General features: G+C 43.5%; 1 protein-coding gene across 1 annotated transcript in view; it reads left to right on the forward strand.

The window, feature by feature from the left end:
- The window catches only part of LOC115823225 (ephrin type-A receptor 6-like), a 129,336-nt gene that overhangs the window by 91,576 nt on the left and 18,791 nt on the right, over positions 1-18,969 (forward strand). The window contains exons 6-8 of the mRNA XM_030787261.1: positions 14,209-14,333; positions 14,938-15,100; positions 16,721-16,829. Coding sequence (XP_030643121.1) covers positions 14,209-14,333; positions 14,938-15,100; positions 16,721-16,829 — 397 coding nt within the window. The remainder of the gene's footprint in view (positions 1-14,208; positions 14,334-14,937; positions 15,101-16,720; positions 16,830-18,969) is intronic.

Raw genomic sequence — 18,969 nt, forward strand, 5'->3', positions numbered from 1 at the left:
AAATCTTCAAGAATCTTTGATTTGAGTTTGTCAAGTCATAGACTGCCAAGGCCAAGATCTCCAACGTATTATAAGCCCAAATTAAATGGTGATGTTTTGAAGGTTCTGCTTGATTAGCTGTCCTTGATCTCCAAAACTTCACTGAAAAGAAAAATGATTATCTGTCAGATTTAGAATAATGCTTCTTTCAATTACTGTACGTTTTAAGGTTAAAACTCTGGTTATATTGTGGTTTCTCTGGATAAATTGCTGCTAATAGAAGATCCTGCGAATCTCATTTGCTCTTCTTAACATTCACAGACATCGTTATCATGTCATCTGTTTTCACCGAACGTCTTGGTAGATACTGTAAAAACACATAGTCACACTGTGGCACAATTTCTATCAAATGTAAGTGGAGAAAACATCCCTTGAATGCAAAGCTAGGTGACAGTAAAACGAAAGAGATGTGTTCATCCCGTCGGTGCCCCCAACTATACTTCTTACCCTCACTCTTTTGGAGAAAAATGTCTGAAGGACTGAACTCTGACTGCTATGGGCTGCCAAACTCACAACCCAAAAGAAAGAGACAACCATGAAACACCCCCCCCCCCCCCCCAAAAAAAATGAGAGGGACAGAGAGCAGTGACCACAAAACCTCCAATGTTTAATCTTCTGACAGATAACAAGGGCAGCACCCAGGATCCACTGTTTGCTGTTGGTAGTTTTTTAATAGTTGTTAAATTCTCTTTTTTTTTCCCAATTTTTGTTTTTCTCATTTTAAGTCTCAGTTTCACTTTATGTCAGTTCAACCCCTCAGTCGCTCATCACACACTCCAGCTGGGATGAGAGCGTTTTCAGGGGCTGGGTGGGTTTCTCGTCGCAGTCAGTCAGTGAGTCAGGAGAAGAACGAAAAACCCACAGTCCTGACGGCACAGATGGGTTAGTACATTCTGCTGTACTTGCTGTTGATTCTCACCTGGGGAATATGGGCTTTGTAAACACTCTCATCCAGAGATTTACAGGCAGATCAGGAAGGGCGTTAGCGACAGACACTATGAAAACCCACCTGTTCCTTCAGCTCTCTGTACTCTACGGGCCCTGACAGCCTTTGCACTGGTCTGGCCTTAATAGCACTTCCTTTTCCAGAGCAGTCACTGTGGTCACAAAGTAACACAGACGTTTTGACATTTACTCTCTGTGGTGCTCTCTCTCTTCTCTCTCTCTCTCTGACTGTCTGACTCCCTCTCCCTCTCCCTCTCTCTCTCCTCTCTCTCTCTCTCTCTCTGACTGTCTGACTCTCTCTCCCTCTCCCTCTCCCTCTCTCTCTCTCTCTCTCTCTCTCTCTCTCTCTCTGACTGTCTGACTCTCTCTCCCTCTCCCTCTCTCTCTCTCTCTCTCTCTCTGACTGTCTGACTCTCTCTCCCTCTCCCTCTCCCTCTCTCTCTCTTCTCTCTCTCTCTCTCTCTGACTGTCTGACTCTCTCTCCCTCTCCCTCTCTCTCTCTCTCTCTCTCTCTGACTGTCTGACTCTCTCTCCCTCTCCCTCTCTCTCTCTCTCTCTCTCTCTCTCTCTCTCTGACTGTCTGACTCTCTCTCCCTCTCCCTCTCTCTCTCTCTCTCTCTTCTCTCTCTCTGTCTGACTGTCTGACTCTCTCTCCCTCTCCCACTCTCTCTCTCTTCTCTCTCTCTCTGACTGTCTGACTCTCTCTCCCTCTCTCTCTTCTCTCTCTCTCTCTGTCTGACTCTCTCCCCCTCTCTCTCTCTCCCTCTCCCTCTCTCTCCCTCTGTCTCTCTCTCTCTCCCTCTGTCTCTCTCTCTCTCTCTATCTCAATCTCTCTCTCTCTCTCGCTGTAGGGTAGAGTGGCATGGAGCTCAACATCAGTTCTCTTTTGTATTTTATATACACACAATCCATTTGGAGAGGGTAGCAGGCGCAGCTGTTAACTGGCCAAATATTCTCAAACCCGTCTCTTAATGCAGCAGAAATTGCGCCTGCAACATCGGGCGCCGCGAGTTTACGGCGGCAAGACATAATATTAGCCCGCTTCAATCCCCCGATTTCCAGAGCGGATAATGGCTGCCGTTTTAGCCGAGACGACGCGCGCCCTCTTAATTTCCCAGGACGTCTGGAGCCGAGCTGTTGGCCCTCGCGTCTTCAGGAGAAGAAAGCTTGGCAGAGTCGGAATTCGGGAATTCTGAGAGGTTGTTTTTTTTTTTTTTTTTTTAAGTGTATCTCGCCGTCGGAGTTGAGACTGAACGTTTGTCGGGCGGAGCCGTCCACGGCTCGCGCTCGTCTAGAGCTCCTGCGAGACGCGGCAGAATGATTAAGAGGGAAGGGGGGCATTCATTACGCCTGCTTTTCTAAGGAGATGTAGCACAAAGCGTGTTCAGGCACCTCCTGAGACAATCCTGTCTCCTCCGCCCAGAATAGAGACTTGGCCGGCAAAGCGGAGCGAGAACGCCTGCCTACAGGGAAGAGCTGCACGTCTGCACATCAGACAGACAGCCGCTCTCAACTGTCTCTCTCTCTCTCTCTCTCTCTGTCTCTCAGTGGATGTCTCAAATCCACACACCGACATGCCATGCTGGGCAACATTTACCTGACTAACATGTGACTGTGAGGACAAAACGCATCGTTTCTGGCTTAGCACATACACCGTTCACCGCTGCCAACCTCGCCAACGCAAACTCCTGACTCTGGATTTGGTTAGAATCCACTGTGAAGCGTTACTGTCCTGAAAACAGTTTCACTTGGCCTTCAAATGAATCAGAGTAACCCAATAAGAAAAAAAAATCTGAATTATTACTTCTCTTGCCTTATTTTTACATATTTTTTTTGTTTAAATGACTAACCCTCTTTTGTTTTCAAGAGCTGTTTTTCCTCTTTTGCCCTAGAGCCATGGAGAGTATATTTTAGATAGCCATGTATTTTGTTGATAGGCACACAGTCTCATGACAGAGAGCACTGTGGGTTGAGTGCTGTTTTTCTAAATGGATGTATATGAGTATATGGAGTGCGTCATGCTTTTAGCATAAATAAGATACAAATACACACGTGCACACACACACACACACACACACACACACACACACACACACACAAAGATGCATGCATACACACACACACACACACACACACATATATACAGAAACACAAGCAGGGGTGATGTGTTTATTTGAATATAACATATTAAAAACGCTACAGGACCGACTATGACCTTGACTCTGAGAGAAGCACACCTTTTATATCATACAGTTCTCCTCTCAGAACTCACATTTTTATGAGTAGTAATTTGCTTTTGCAAACTCCTGTATCCGAGTTTCTAGTTGCTTCCCAGGTTTACTCTGTTATTTGTATGGATTAGCAAGCACAGTCTCATGCATTATGACCTTTTACCTCTTAACTGTTTTGTCCCTCTGCAGAGGCATAGAGTTACTGTCAAGAACGACATCGCTTTGGAGCAAATAGTGTAGCTGGTCTGGATGTTTTTCCACTCAAACAAGCTCCACGAAGCAGTCAAATACATCTCTAGCCACTTATCAACGACCAATTCCCAGACTCTGACACAATGGTTTTCTCCAAGGGCTTGAAACAAAACTGCATTGAGAGTCATCTGTTTCATGAGGCTGATACGTCCACTGAGGTGAATGTACACTCCCCAGCGTTCATCTTTCTTCCATTTCCTCAGGTCAGAAATAAAAAGAAAGAGGGAGAGAGAGAGAGAGAGAAATCAGAGAGATCTGGCCAGACAAGAAAGGTACTTTAGCGATTCTGCCTGTACTCATCATTTGTAATCAGAGACCCTGAACTGGGATTATAAAACCTATAAAGTTATCAAGATTGCCACCGCTAGCCTCCAGATTAGACAGTGCTCCACAGCTGATGGAATCACTGCAGGGAGACTGACCGGGACAACTGGAGGGATGTGTTTGCCCTTCCCTTATTTATTTATTTATTTATTTATTCTGTCACCCTTCACCTACAGTTCATAGACGAAGTTGGTAAGGACTATAAGAGTTGCTGTAACTTTAAACGGTCGTAATTCATAGCGCCTTACGGTTGCAGTATACATAACCAGAGATAATATTTAAACAGCACATAAAATTGTTCTTACAGTGGTGATTATATGCTGTTGCTATAGAAACAGCCAGGCGTGACGAGAGCTAATGAAGTCAAATCGTATGCCAATGGAGATGGTGACCTTTTGGTTTTCTTGAGCACTTGCTATCATGAGAGTTCATAAGATTTTGGGGTCTTATCCGTGTGATCTGTATTCAAGCTTGGTTGTGCTCAGTTCCCTGGTGAGGGAGGATGCCTAAACTTCAGCGCTCGATTCTCATCGACGCCACTAAACGATGGTAGCGGCTCTAAGCAGACAAAAGATTGAACAGAACGCGGCGTTTTTCGTTGCTATAAACTCAAAGCCATGGTGTTTACAGCGACTTGCCTTATTCAGCAGAGCCAAGACGGCGTGTCTCTGGTGTTGTAATTACATAGTAATTGAACCGTAATTGATCTGTCATGACTTTCAGTGGAGGATCAGGATGCTGTGCGTGTGTGGGTTTGGGGCTCGTGGTTTTAGAAGGGATTTGAGCTTTGTTAGCATGACGTGCAGGTCAAGGATCAATCACAGGCGATGGTACTTGAGATTTTGCATGAGATTTTCTTTTTAGCAGGTTTGGTTTTATCGGGCAGGAGGGCAGCTAACTGCAGGGACTCAGGGACGTCTCCTTGGCCCCACCCTGACCCACCCCGGTCAGTCTGAGGGGATAACTGAGCTCCGGGCTGGCCGTGAGGCCGGCCATCTGGCCAACCTTCTCCACACTCCAGCTGGGCCCCCGTTTTCCTGGCTTTCCGTAGCACCACGGAAAGCCAACATGGCACTGTATCTGTACACATCTGATTTCTCTTGCTTTCCTTCATCGAGCTGAGGTTCACCGGGCTTGCTCAGAGCCGGGCAGGGGTGAGAGGAGGTGTTACGCCACATCTGGTGTGAGGTAAGAAAAAAACAAAAAACAGGGTTGACCCCCTGAACCTGACAGTTATCTCTATGCAGAGCAGGATACAAAGTCATTTCCATTTTGTGTAAATAACCACAGCCAGAAAGAGCTGGGAAGTTTACCTCAGGGTCACGAATGGGGGGAAAACATCACTCTTTGAAGGAGTTTGTTGGTTAATAAAGTTACAAGGCAACAAAGTGCAGAGGAATTATTCACCCATAGGTTGGATGATTTGTGAGGGTTTTGTGTGTGTGTGGGTGTGTGTGTGTTCGTGTGTGTTTTACCAACATGGTAGGCTAGAACATATGAAAGCTCCTGAATACATTCAAAACACAAAAAGTTACGGAGAAAATATGCCATGTTTTTGTGCATTCCTGTGAAAACATGGATGTTAATGTTTCGTTAAGTTTACACGTCCTTATGTGAAGCTCTTCATTTGTAGTCAGAGATGTTGTGTTGTTCTATTGCTGTATGATACTGATAGAGAATCATACATCATGTTCAACTTTTCATGGAACACACCAAACTTCTTAACTCTGCAGTTAGCACTTGGCAATCGTAGTAATTGCTCCTGGTTTGATGACGCGGGTTCTGAAGCGTGTTCGGTGCAGGTGGGTGGATGAGAGAATGCTATTAGCCTTTTTTTGTCATGATTTTGTCATGATTTATACAGCGCAGTTCTTTTTTTTATTATTATTTTATCAGCCATCCTCTGCACCGAAAAGACCATTTCCTTTCATCCTATTTTAAGGAATGGACCATTAACACACAATTATTTGATTAATGCTTGCTGGTTAAAAAAAAAAAAAAAAATCACATTATAAAATAGTGCTATGCGGAAATGGAATTATAGTATCTCTTGACACCTGGGTACTTCTGCTTCAATGATTAAAGCTCCGAAGACAAATTCGTGGCGTTAGCCGTCTGACGACCGTATGAACAGTGGGAGCGATATTGAATGGAGTTGTGTTAGACATTGAAAAGGTTTTCTAATTTTACAGCATGGTCTTTGATCACATAACAGTCTCACTTTTAAGCATCGTCTAAGTTAGTTGCCCATAACTCTGGATGATTATTTTTAGAATTGTATGTATCACTGCAGCAGATACTGGACAGATAATGTTTTCACGCGTTAACGTAACAAATTAGTTAACAGCCTGTCACTCTCGGGCTATTTTTAAATATGCAAATGAGGCCGCCGCCCCTCAAACATGTTTGGATATTAATTATACCCGGTTTCAGTCACACCAGTCAAATGTCTTCTTGTGAGTTGAATGACACTTGACTCAAGTATCGCTGACTCTCGAAGTTACACTTACAAAGTTGCAAAACTGAGGGAGGAAAGAGAATCTTTGCAGCATGCCTATTTATGCATCACTCCGGGGTTTTTTTTCTTTTTTTTTTTTTCTATTTCATATCTTAAACGGCTGTGTGAAATTACAGCTTCCAATATAGATCCCCGGGGACCAGTGGGTGGTGTAACGCAGCTTTGTAGGCACTGTAATTAAGACGCGTCGGGCAAAGAGTAAGACCTCCGCATGAGATAAATTCATCTGTTAGACGATGGAACACCATTAGTGATGAATATGATTTATCCTGTTCCTTTTGTTATGGCTGGGTTTATACAGATGCACACACACACACACACACACACACATACATACACACACATACATATACACATGCACGTTCCTGCTGGGATTGGTTGTTTCACTGACAGGCAACTGATGATGCTCGGCGTTTGAAATGGTTAAGGTTACAGTTAGCGTGGGGTTAGGGTTAGGGTTAGCCAATCAGAGGCATGCGAATGCTTTTGTCACACAGAGCAGAGCGTCACTCCTGTCCCGCCTGCTGATCCAATCTAGCACCTGCCTTTGGAATATGAGCATAATGTGATATCTCGGCACCAACAGAGCGTCAGAGCCTCACATGGACAAGTGAGGTCAGGCGTAGAATTTTCCACTTGTGGCGTCATGTCCGCGGTTAAAAAGTGGATTTGGATTTTGGAGCATTTCGGATTTTTACATTATGCATATGTATGTATGTGTATTATCACACACACACACACACATATATATATACATAATTGGCCCATTGAGTTCAAGGGCTCCTGTTTTCCTTTGTGAATTATACAACCACCCACCTTCTCACCCATACACTAACCATCTCACAACAGTGTGCCATAAACACCCCCACCCCCTCCCCCCAAATAAAACCCAGTAATAAAACATTTAAGTGCCAATGTGAAATGGATTCTGGGAAGGGACATCAGTTGGTAGCAGTAAGATAATTCCATTCTTTTCATTAATTACCTCAGAGAAAGAGAGGCAAATGAGTATTGATTGTGGCAGGCGGGCTCCTAGGCCGGGTTTTACCGGACCATTTGAGCACCTCATTGCCTTTCCAAATTACCATTTAAAACACGACGGATCCGTTTGTAGGCGGGACCCGGTTAAAAACTCCGACCTCAGGTCCCAGCCCTGAAGATGCTCAAGCTTTCTCACGTTGTGACAGAGCTCTGCGGCCTTGGTTTCCGTAGATCCTGACAACAGCGTTTTTTGTTTTGCGTGGATCCTTCCAGCAGAGCGAGAGAATCGAGAATGAGATAGAGAGAGAAAGGAAAAGAAAGAAAAAAAAAAACCAAGCGCAATCTCAAGCCTTTTGTGCCATGACTGATAGTTTTAATTAACTGTTAACTATACCAAGACGGGCTGCTGTGTTCAGCAGGTACAGATGATGAATTGGACATGACTGGCGGAGAGACCATCTGTTGTGTTCTTCAGTGAGAAGCAGCAAATCCTTACAGTACGGATCACACAGGTGCGGCTACGACCACCTCCACCCCTGCAGTGTGCTGGCCCTGTTTAAATATTGTTGACTAGTAAAGACTATTTTTGCCCTTGGCTAAAAGAACTGTAAGAACTGTGAAACTTCTCACCAACGTAACAGACTTTTGAAATCTTTTCTTTTTAGTTGTCTTTTTTTTTTTTCCCCTTAAGTCACTGACCTATCTGAACAGACTGTAAAAAACGTAATAATTAATCACTGATAGCCAGAATGGTCACGGTATGTTTTTAAAGCTTAACAAAAAAAAAAAAAACTGTGAAAGTTCTTACATAAAAACTATCACTCGTTTTACCAAAAATCTTGAACAAATCAATTACCTGTACTTGATTATGTGGAGCGGAGCAGTGTGGTTTTTTCCAGTTCTTAATCTAGCTTCAAGTAACTTTAAACAGAAGCAGATGAATTTCCCCAGGTACACTCAGTTCTTTGCATATTGATATCTGTATATACCTGATGTATCGCCTTCATATGTGAAGGAGGGTTTTTACATTTCTCACAACATACTCATCGCAATGGAAACCATAACGCTCTGGATGAGAAAAAGAACAATCTTCTTCATTCTTCAGACAGATGGATTTTCAAGAGGGAACTTTGACAACTCTCAAGAGTGAAACTTGTCGGGAATGAAATTCTCTTCTCTTAAAGAGCGTTGTGCTGTAATCGGAAAAGGACCCAAAGCACAGTTGCAGTAAAATGAAAAAAGTTCCGACGAGAGAGAGAGAGTGTGAGTGAGAGTGAGAAAGTATGACGTGATAGATGTTAACCCCTCTGGCTTGGATGAAAGGGTTCTGGAGTTTCTTAAAGCGGAGAAGTCCAATTAAACAATGTCGTGTTGAGCAGATACCGTGAGCTTGGTGATTCTGGTAAGTGAACGGGTTGCCCACTCGATAAAAAAAAAAATAATAATAATAATAGTGAAATTAAAAATTTCTCATAATGACTTTCTTTTAAAGACTGATGAGCTGTACGATCATTAAGCCCTCAGGTGTTTTTCTACACAGCGCCAAGCAGATTCGGGTTAGGCCTATCTCTGTCCCCATGGACTGCACTTAATTGCATTCATTATACGCGGAGAAGGGGGGTGGGGGGTGGGGGGAGTCAAACTTCACATGCTGAGCCTCGAGCTTTCTTATGGAGGTCAAAGCTTACAGGGAGTCGTACGATATGAAATTAACCTCCGTGATTGAGTTTATGCAGCCGTGGTCCCCAATTAAGTGCCTTGCTTTGAGCACGATAGGGGACCTCAAGTTGGTTAGATGTCCCATGTCCCTCGTTTTAACATAAGACAGGGGACATTTTATTGTACAACTCCGGTGACCTTAATCTGTATTAAGGAACGTACAGCTGGAGAGGTTGACTTTGATACCACTTTTTTTTTTTTTTTTTTGCAGACTCAGTCATAACCTTTCTTAAGGACGCCAAGAGATGACGTTAGTCTTTCAATGAGTATCACGTCAATGAGAGCCATGTCGAAGGGATTTAACAGAGAAAGGCAAAAAAGCTTCTATTCCGTTTCCTCGGAGACGTCTAAAGCCAAACGTTTTGTTCGCCACCTTTGGCGGCGCCTGAAACACTTTTTGTTTTAGAGTCAGATAAGTCCGTTCGGGGAGTTTGGGAAAGGCGCTGAGCGAGAACGCGGGCGACTCCTTTCCCTTTGAAGTCGTCTTTTTTTTTTTGCCGCGTTAAACTGTGATTCCTGCTCCTCCTCTGGAAGATCTTTGTACTTTAAAACCCATTGTTTTTGGATAAACTGACCTCTGATCAGCTGAATTTGTAACCAATCCAGAGATTCTCTGTTCTGCATGTGAGGAAAGCACTTTATAACACATTATAAAAATGTCTGTGAAAATAAATTAGTATGACGCTTATTAATGGCATGGTAACTCTTTATAAATGGTGTGTTTACCAACATTGTAAAATTTAGTAATAAACATAAATGCATGCAGTCATGAAAGTTTATATATTGACAAACCAGGGACAGAGTTAATTAATCAAGTTTTATCAATTGGGAAGTAGTTTTATTTAAAATACATAAAACTCACATTTTTCATACAGAATCTACTAATTGTGTGTAATGGATTATTGCACACTATTACAGTATCTCTAAAGTGTTCTCTATTCATCACTAGAACATCCACAGAAATGTCCTGGCATTTGGTTTGTCTTGTGTTCCAACTCTCCATAAGAGGGAGGACAGTTTTTACTGTTTCTTATTTTGCAGGTCATATCAGAGTCTCCAATATTCCGACATACCAGTCTCCACCAGTTTGCTTTGGTTTCTGCCCTGTAAACTAAAGAGCGTTTTACTGGTGAATCCAGCCGCAGAGCTTCGTCACTCACAATGAGTTTAAATGGATTTGCAGTACATTTTCAGGGCACGCAATTAGGTGTTAGACAAACTTTACCGTCTAATTCAGTGAAATGTGGAATTTAGGCCACAGCTGTTTGGTCTTCTTTAGGACAGATATTAACAAAAGATTTATTCAAATGTGCTCTGCTTAGAGCGCTGTATGCAATTCCGTCTCTTCACATTGGTTTATGATTCCAGAAGCTGATAGCTCATCTTTAACGCATCTCTTTAGGTTTGTTGCTCTCTTTAAAGACAGATAATAGCATAATGCATTAGCATATTACAGTACTTATAGTGCATTCACATGCGAGTCGACATTTTTACTGTACAGTAGCATGTTTCGTGTCATTGTCATTTACATTAATTGCATTATATAAAAAAGTAATATTATGAACAATGATTACATTCTCATATCATAGTGTTTGTACTATAATATAATAGTATATAGTATATGTAATATTACACTATATATCATATGTGACATTCTATGACAAACAGAGCAGAGGGAATGGTAAAGTCATTCTCCATAAACCTCACTTGCAGTAAGTTCATATCTTTGAGAGACCACTCAGAGACTGTGACTCAGTGAGAACTGTTCCCAGGTCAGCGCTCACGTTCCGTGAATCCGTGACCCACGTAAAGGTTCTGACCGATCTCTCCAAGGCGGCCCCACTCGGTGTGAAGAACCAGAACCACACATGGCCCCCGTCCAGTCTCTAAACACAGCACCAAAAAAAAAAAAAAAAGAAAAGAAAAAAAGTCCAATAAGCATTGTAGGCAGTGTCATTTTTCAGTTTGATTTAGAGCCCCTGCCAGCGCCTTGATAGAGCTGAGAGAGGGGAAAAGATGTCAGAAGTACTGCAGCACTGTAAAAATCTCAACCGAACAAAAGAGAGAGATGTTTACTCTACACGGTGTGCTTTTTTTTTCTCTCTCTTTTTCTTTTTCTTTTTCTTATCGTGGATGTTTTGTTTACGGTAGCTTTTCCGATCTTTCTTCTTCCAGTTCCAGTGGCAGTGTTTAAATTCCGCTGGCTGCAGGTACTTCGCCTCTCGGCACTTAACTCTGCTGAGTTGCTGTGAGTTCATGAACATGAGTGAGTGAGCATGACTCTATAGATGGATAAACCAACTGACTGAGTCGATTCACTCATTGTTTTTTGTCCTTGACACTTTTGCAGCATTATGACTGTGGATGGATTCTGTGATTCTACAGGGCCTCAAGCATCTTTCATTCATTTTTCAGTAGGTTTTAACTGAATGTCTAAGTTTAGTTTAATTCTATCAAATGTTTTGCTTTTTGAAATGAAAGAAGTATGCTCTGTTGGGTTTTTTTTTTCAGATTTCTGGTCAAAGTACATAGAACTTTTCTGTAGAAAATTACTCTTGCCATGGAAAGTTTAGTATTCACTGTTTTCTGTCGCCATGGAAAGTGTAGTATTCTATGTATACTGTTGTCATGGAGACTCCAGTATTCTGTGTTTTCTGTTCCCATGGAGAGTGCAGTAATGCATGTTTACTGTTGCCATGGAGTGTGTAATGAAATGCATCACTATGGCTATTACTTTATCTTTAAATTCCATATTAATTATTAGATCACTGTTGTTCTAAAGTCATAAAAAAGTGTTACAATTTATGGAGCAGTTTTAATGTACCTGTCTGTGTGGAGACGGAGATCAGCCCGATATTTGTTTAAGAGACAGGTTGACCGGTGCTAATGGATGACACACTCCCACTGTCTGTTCTCACTCCACTTTGGGACTAATAGCCATTTAATGAGGGGCATTAGGCGTGGAGGGAAATGACATGCTGATTTGAATTGGAATTGAAGTGTCTGAACGGGTTGGTAGAGGATTCAAAGAAAACTCAGCAGCACAGTGGTTGCCAGATTGACAAGGATTCATTTGTTTGCTGGGTGCGAGTGTGATATTTATCGGTGAGCATGTTTGGTTACTTTTTATTTATTTGGTGGTGAGTCTATTTGGATGGTATTTGTCTCACGGACAAGATGTTTAAATGGTAATTTTTGGTTTTGAGGATTTGGCTGGTATTTCGTGGGGTTTTTTTTTTGGTTGGTTGGCATTTTTTTTGGGGGGGGGGGTTCTACAGAGGGCAAACCGCCGCTCTTTCACTCTGACACTCTGGCACAGCTGCGGCTTGGCCTAGCCGGAGGTCACCGAAACCCACTGGAGGACATTCCACGGGACCGTTCCACGGCGTTGGCGCCATCAGCTCTGGCTGGGAATGGGTACGGGGGGGCAGTGGGCATGCGTCTGCCATTCTGCGCCAGCCTGCTCAGATACTCTTATCAGTGGCCTGGCAGGGACTGGAGCAGCAGGGGTGTCTCAGCACACTCCATACTCAGCAGTGCCACGACCTTTTGCTGACCTCCGGTAAATCCTTAGACAAACGTCGGCCTGGGGGAAACCGACGGTTTTGTAGCTTTGGGTTTGGCTTTGATGAAGACTTCTCTTTTATGTTTTTTTTTTTTTTTTTCCTTTTTTTTTTTCTTACACTTTGATAATTCCCACCAGCTGCTTTTTGGCCTGTGTGTGTGAGAAACTGTCCGTGTACATCAAAGACACCTAAACATATACTAGAAAACGTCTGATACACAGTACATTCATAGCGATCGATTCCAGTGATTCCAGTGATTCCAGTGGTGTCTTTCAGCATCTGAGTGACCTTTCTTAGATGGCGCAGTGTACTGTCACCTGAAACATACGGTTTGGTTCTAATTCTCACTACTAGGTAGGTATATAGATAGAGAGAGAGAGAGAGAGAGAGAGAGAGAAAGTTTACCTCATCTTTCCACTGTTATTACGGGCAGAACAAAAGGTCCAGCTCCCTCACCTGACATTCCTCTTCATTAATGTCAAAGCGAGTTACGGGTGGAGCTTTTTTTTTTTTTTTATTGGTGGTGGACTTTTACGTGCTCTTATTTTACTGTCTATAATTACACAACTAATTAATCACACAGATGAAAGCTTGGTCTCGCCCAGTGACACCTCCGGTGTGTTCTTAGAAAATATTTATGCAAGAGAAATTCAATCAGCCCAGGTAATGTGATTTAGACCAAATGTAATCTCTCGAGTTAAACGTCCCCTGTTACAGTAAATGAAACGAAACGCGTCCGTGCTCGACTTCACGCTTGCTGAAGGAAGACTGTACACCCGTGTAATTCCATTGCTTTTCAAGTGCTCGCACCATGTCGCACTCCACCCAGATGTGATAGAAAATAAGTGTTGGAAGACTGTTTGTTGGCGCGTAAATCACTAGAGACATGTGAGGATGCTTAATTTAACTGAATTTACGAGGCACAGTCAGTGCAAGGCTCCAAAGGTTTTTGTTTTTTGTTTTTTGTGTGTGTGTTTTTTTTTTTGGTTTTTTTTAATTCAGATGAATGAAGGCACTGAAATGCTGAATCCCCAGTTTCCCATGCTGAATCCCTAGTTTCCCATTCTGAATCCCCAGTTTCCCATGCTGAATCCCCAGTTTCCCATGCTGAATCCCCAGTTTCCCATGCTGATTCCCCAGTTTCCCATGCTGAATCCCCAGTTTCCCATGCTGAATCCATTTTGCATGAAAAGAGTTGAATAATTGTGAATATTTTGCAATTTAAAAGTTAAAAAAAAGAAATGAAAATGAAAATCAGCTTGTCAGTTTTCTTTAATATCTATTTGAGTATTTAGTATGAGCGGCTGCAGCTGTGGAAACTTAATAGTTAATCTTGTCTCGTCCAATACGAGAGGCATTCGTTTAAAAATCTTGCGTCGTGATCTGTATTCCTATCGTACGTTTCCCCTAATGAGACTCTCAGGGCGTTGGCCTTGAGCTCTCGATTTAACAGCATCAGGACCTCTGTCAGCGATGACCCCTGGTCATTCTCTAGGTCACATGATCCACACACCCGTTATGCCGAGTAAGTCTGCGCTAACGAGGTGTGGGAGGAGGTCGCGGGGAGGTCGCGGGGACGGGGTTACCCTTGTGATCTGACCTCAGCGTGGTTCTGTCCTGTGCCTCTCAGCAGGTCCTTCTCTGATAGGGACGGTGCAGAAGGACTGGGCCACTCAGAACAGTATCGCCCTCTCCTGGAAGGAGCCAGAATTGACCTCTTTACCCGTCCTGGATTACGAGATCAAATACTACGAGAAGGTAACCTGCGGTTCCGCACTCAATACACACTTCATGATTAGCATTAAGGAATGAACAAGTTCATTAAGTATGAAGAGTTCATTGAGAGTTAACAAATCAAAAATAAAGTTTTTATTTTGGTTTTTTTTTGGGGGGTGGGGGGGTGGCATAGTTCTCTATTACGTAAGGCTCGGATACTTTAAAGCTGCCGTTAGCAATTCTCAGTATGAGCTGGCTAAGCAGATTCCGGGCACTTTTTTTCTGTTCATGCTTCCCATGCTCAGAGAATTCTTCTCCACAGTACTGTTTGTTCTGACTGTCCTCAGTTTCAACTCAGTGTAGTTTACTGTCTCTCAACTCCAAGTTGGTTTTAATCTTTAATCCTTGTGCTAACTTGACTCAATGAATCAAAAGGCTGGCAGAGTTAAATCCTGGGTGTTAGAAAACAAACTGTCAGAGAAAGTGAGTGTGTTCGCTTTAAGTGGAGTTAGGCAAATCCTGAGGGTCAGTCATCTGAGGGGACGAGAGAGGGTAAAAAAGGCACGTATTGAAGATGACACGTGTGTGTTGTGTGGAGTTTGACTGTAGGTGTTTGATCTCTATGGTCTCATGTGTTTTCCCCCAGGAACATGAGCTGCTCAGTTACTCTTCCACACGAAGCAAAGCCCCCAGCGTCATCATCGGGGGGCTCAGACCCTCCACCGTCTACGTGTTCCATGTCAGGGCCCGCACAGCCGCAGGCTACAGCAGCTACAGCCCCAAGTACGAGTTTGAGACGGGAGATGAGGGTGAGGCTCGAATGTGTGCTGTGCTGGAGGAGAATAAAAGACACATGTGCCTGCTCACACACACTCACACACACACACTCCCACACACGTATATTAATTATACATACACACACACACACACACACACACACACACATATGTAATTATACACACACACACACACACACACACACACACACAGACACACACAGACACACACATATGTAATTATACACACACACACACACACACACACACACACTCACACAGACACACACACACAGACACACACACATACACATTCTCACACACACATACACAGACACGGAAAAAAAAAACTCAGCACCACATACACATTCCTAGTCCCACCGTAATAAATCTACATATTTTTGTCTCAACAATCACCAATTTGGTGAATGCAAAATGATAAAAAAAGGATAATTCCAGTATTAAATGGAGTTTTCTCTTGGTTGTATGAGGTGAAAACACTCAGTCACAATTTACACTATTTCTGAATCACCCCAACAGTTCATTAATAAATGAATAAAGCTGTAAAGTTAACAGTTCATATCGGGTGAGGAGGCAGAAAGAGAGACAGACAGGCGGACAGACAGACAGACAGACAGACAGACAGACAGGCCGCGGGAGTTGGGGTTTAAGGGATTAAATACCACATGACTTGACTCTTTCTAAAGCCCTTTTATGTAGGTGGTAAAGCTGCTGACCCGTCCTTCATCTGCACTGAGAGCATCCCCCTCAGAGTCTTCCTCACCGTACACACAGCGCTCTCATTAACACCGTGCTAATCAGATACGCTCCGTTAATCGCGCCTCAAAAGACGGCAGGACCTTCGTAGCGGGTTAAAGTTCCTGTGATGCTGTCCTCCACCGAGATGTCCCGCCCTCCTCTCTTCATCAAATCAGAGCTGATAATTCCCCCCCCACCGCCCCCCCCCCCACCCCCCGCCGTCCAATCGTTCTTTACAGACGTGTCTGGACTCGCGGACGAGGTCCCGTTAAAACGGCGATTGCGAGTCCGCGCCTCCTCGGTGTTGTCATCGTCGCCTGCTGCCCCATCGATAACCGTTATCCGGGATTTACTTTGGCAAGAGGAAAATAATAATCAGAAGGTGCCACGTTTCAGTTATAAGACGTTTATGAGTTACGGGATTATGGAGAAATAGAAATGACGGCCACCGTTTGTAGAGCTCGTGTAGTTGGACAAACATGAGTAAATTACAATTTCATGAGTGAATAATATTAATTGAACGACACCGAAGCATAAGAATGATTCCCACCAAATGAAAAAAAAGAAAGAAAGAGAGAAAGAAAGAGGGCACTCTGAAGGTTTGTGTTTAAAAATGATATTCCACATTAACTTTTTCAGTTTGTTGAGAAGCGCTTTTTGTTTCTTAGGGAATCTCATCTTTCTACAGTGTCTCTCACAAATGGTTTCTGTGGAAATGCACGACACGAGCACTATTTTTGCCTGTTTCATACAGATGTACATATATATTTTTGTGCATTTGTGTTCATTTAATTATCTTGTTTGCGCCTGAGTAAGATCTCTCTCTCTCTCTCTCTTTCGCTATCTCTCTCTCTCTCTCTCTCTCTCCCCCTTTGTCTGTCTGTCTGTCTGCAGCCTCTGACATAGCTGCAGACCAGGGACAGGTGCTGGTCATCGTCACTGCGGCTGTGGGTGGATTCACGCTGCTCATCATCCTCACTCTCTTCTTCCTCATCACTGGGCGGTAAGACCTGGACCACACACACACACACACACACACACACGCGCACACACACACACCACACTCCACACTCCACCCCCATTCATAGTCTTCAGTCCCAAACCACACCACACTACCACTTTTCTGTCTTTAGTCGTTTACATAAATCAACTCATCGCAGAGACTTCATTTTAAAGGCCTACTGTATCACTGATAAGAGAGGTAGTCTGACATTTTCAAATAACTGTGAGAAAGTCCTTCGGCCTTAAGTCAAAGTAGCCAATGATTTGATGTTCAATACATTTAAGCCAACTTGACTTAAAACAAGTGATCCAAAAGTGATGTGAAGAAACACTGAGAGTGCATTAACATTGGATCTAATTGACTTGTCTTGTTTCCCGTCGCCTCTCCAGCAGACCAGTTACGTATCCTAACATAGCGCTGGTCCCTGAAGACTAAATTCCCAGAGGAGTGTGTCCTAAAGACCGACTCTTATTCAGACTGATTTTTTTTTTCTTTTCTTCCGTTTGAACGCGGTTCCACGCTAAAATCAAAAGCTTCTTACTGGTTTGGGCTGGTTTGGGTTTATCTGGGCACCGCATGACTGTAATTAAAAATTGATTTCTGTGAGAAGCTGAGAGATTGCGCGGTTAGCCATGCTTTTTAAAACGTGCTTTATTTCATAGGGCGGATTGATTTGACGTGTGTTGTATGAACAGAGGCAGCCGTGGATGTTGTTGGAGGTGGTGTGAAAGATGTCAGTGATTAATGCATAGGCTTATTGCTGTATTGGGAAAGGGTTTCGACAGTGGTACGGAACTGACACAACACAGGGCAGAGAGAATGTTCTGGTGCACTCTGGGTGTGGGCGCGCTGGCAGGGCCTACCAGGCTGTTTGGATCACAAACATTTGCGCTAAATTTCTGAGCCTGTAGGATACCAAGGTCTCGCACACTCAGTCAGACAGACACACGCACAGACACACACACACACACTGTCTGTCTTTCTTTTTCTCTCCCTCTCTTTCACTCTCTCTTTCTCACACTTACCCCTCGCCCACACACAGACACACTCTCTTTCTCTCTTTCTCTCTTTGTCTCACACACACACACACACACACACAAACACACACATATACGGACTTACACAAGCGAACAATAGATTATGACTACTCTTCCTATGTGCATTCGTTCTGAGGTTCCATTTCTCCCCAAACCTTCCTGTGTCTGTTGTCAGTCTCTGCTTCGTCCTTCGAGATGACTCGTGCCCTGAATTGCTGGGCAGATGGTGGCGTCAAAGCAAACCCACCAGCATCAGTCCCAATGAATCTCTTTTTCAGCTAATTAATTAAACTATGTGCATGGCTTTCTGTGTGCATATGTGTGTGCATGTGCTTGTGGATGTGTGTGTGTGTATGTGTGTGTAAGTGCGTTTGAGTATTATGTGTGTGTGCACGTGCCGCATGTCCGTGTCACACTGAAGAGGTCAGAGGTCAGAGGTCAAAAGAAGGCTGTGTTTAACTGGCCCACGGCTATGAGGATGACGGTGAATAGAAGGCAGAAAGTGCTGATTTTGTTGTCTGTGGGCTGGCTCCTGCCTCTAAAACACGTGTGTGTGCATGTGTGTGTGTGTGTGTGTGTGTGTGTGTGTGCCTGGCCAATTTAGAGCAGCCTTTCAGCTATTTGTCATGTTCTGTTTACTCCCCCTCAAGGGCAGTCTCGTTATTCTTCACCCACAGTTTGGGAGGTGAGATGTTTATGTATCAAAAATACCTGCATTGACTCAAACTGTGAGCTGGGACTTTTTTTAGTTTAGTTTTCGCGGGGGTTTTTCTTCTATAAGAAAGAATCTTCAGCACCTGTGACAGCTCCCATAGGGAATTCAGCACCGCGCCACTGGGGACAGCTCCCCTACATGACTTGTTCTCTGTGACATTTTGAGTGGAGAAAGTTCAAGAGTTCAGACTTGGATTCCTGGATTTTTAAGTGTCTCTTTTTTAAATAATGAAAGAAAAAAAAAACAAAAAAACAGAAGAAAGAAGAAGACTTGCATTGCTTGTGGAGCCTCCATTCTGCTCTCACATATATTCCTGTGCTACCGGCTGGACTATGGGTTTCACTATGACCCACCTGCCCAATAAAATGCCCATCAATTCTCCTTCTGG

Source organism: Chanos chanos, chromosome 10 (genome assembly GCF_902362185.1).
Source record: "Chanos chanos chromosome 10, fChaCha1.1, whole genome shotgun sequence".
NCBI classification, from domain to species: Eukaryota; Metazoa; Chordata; class Actinopteri; order Gonorynchiformes; family Chanidae; genus Chanos; species Chanos chanos.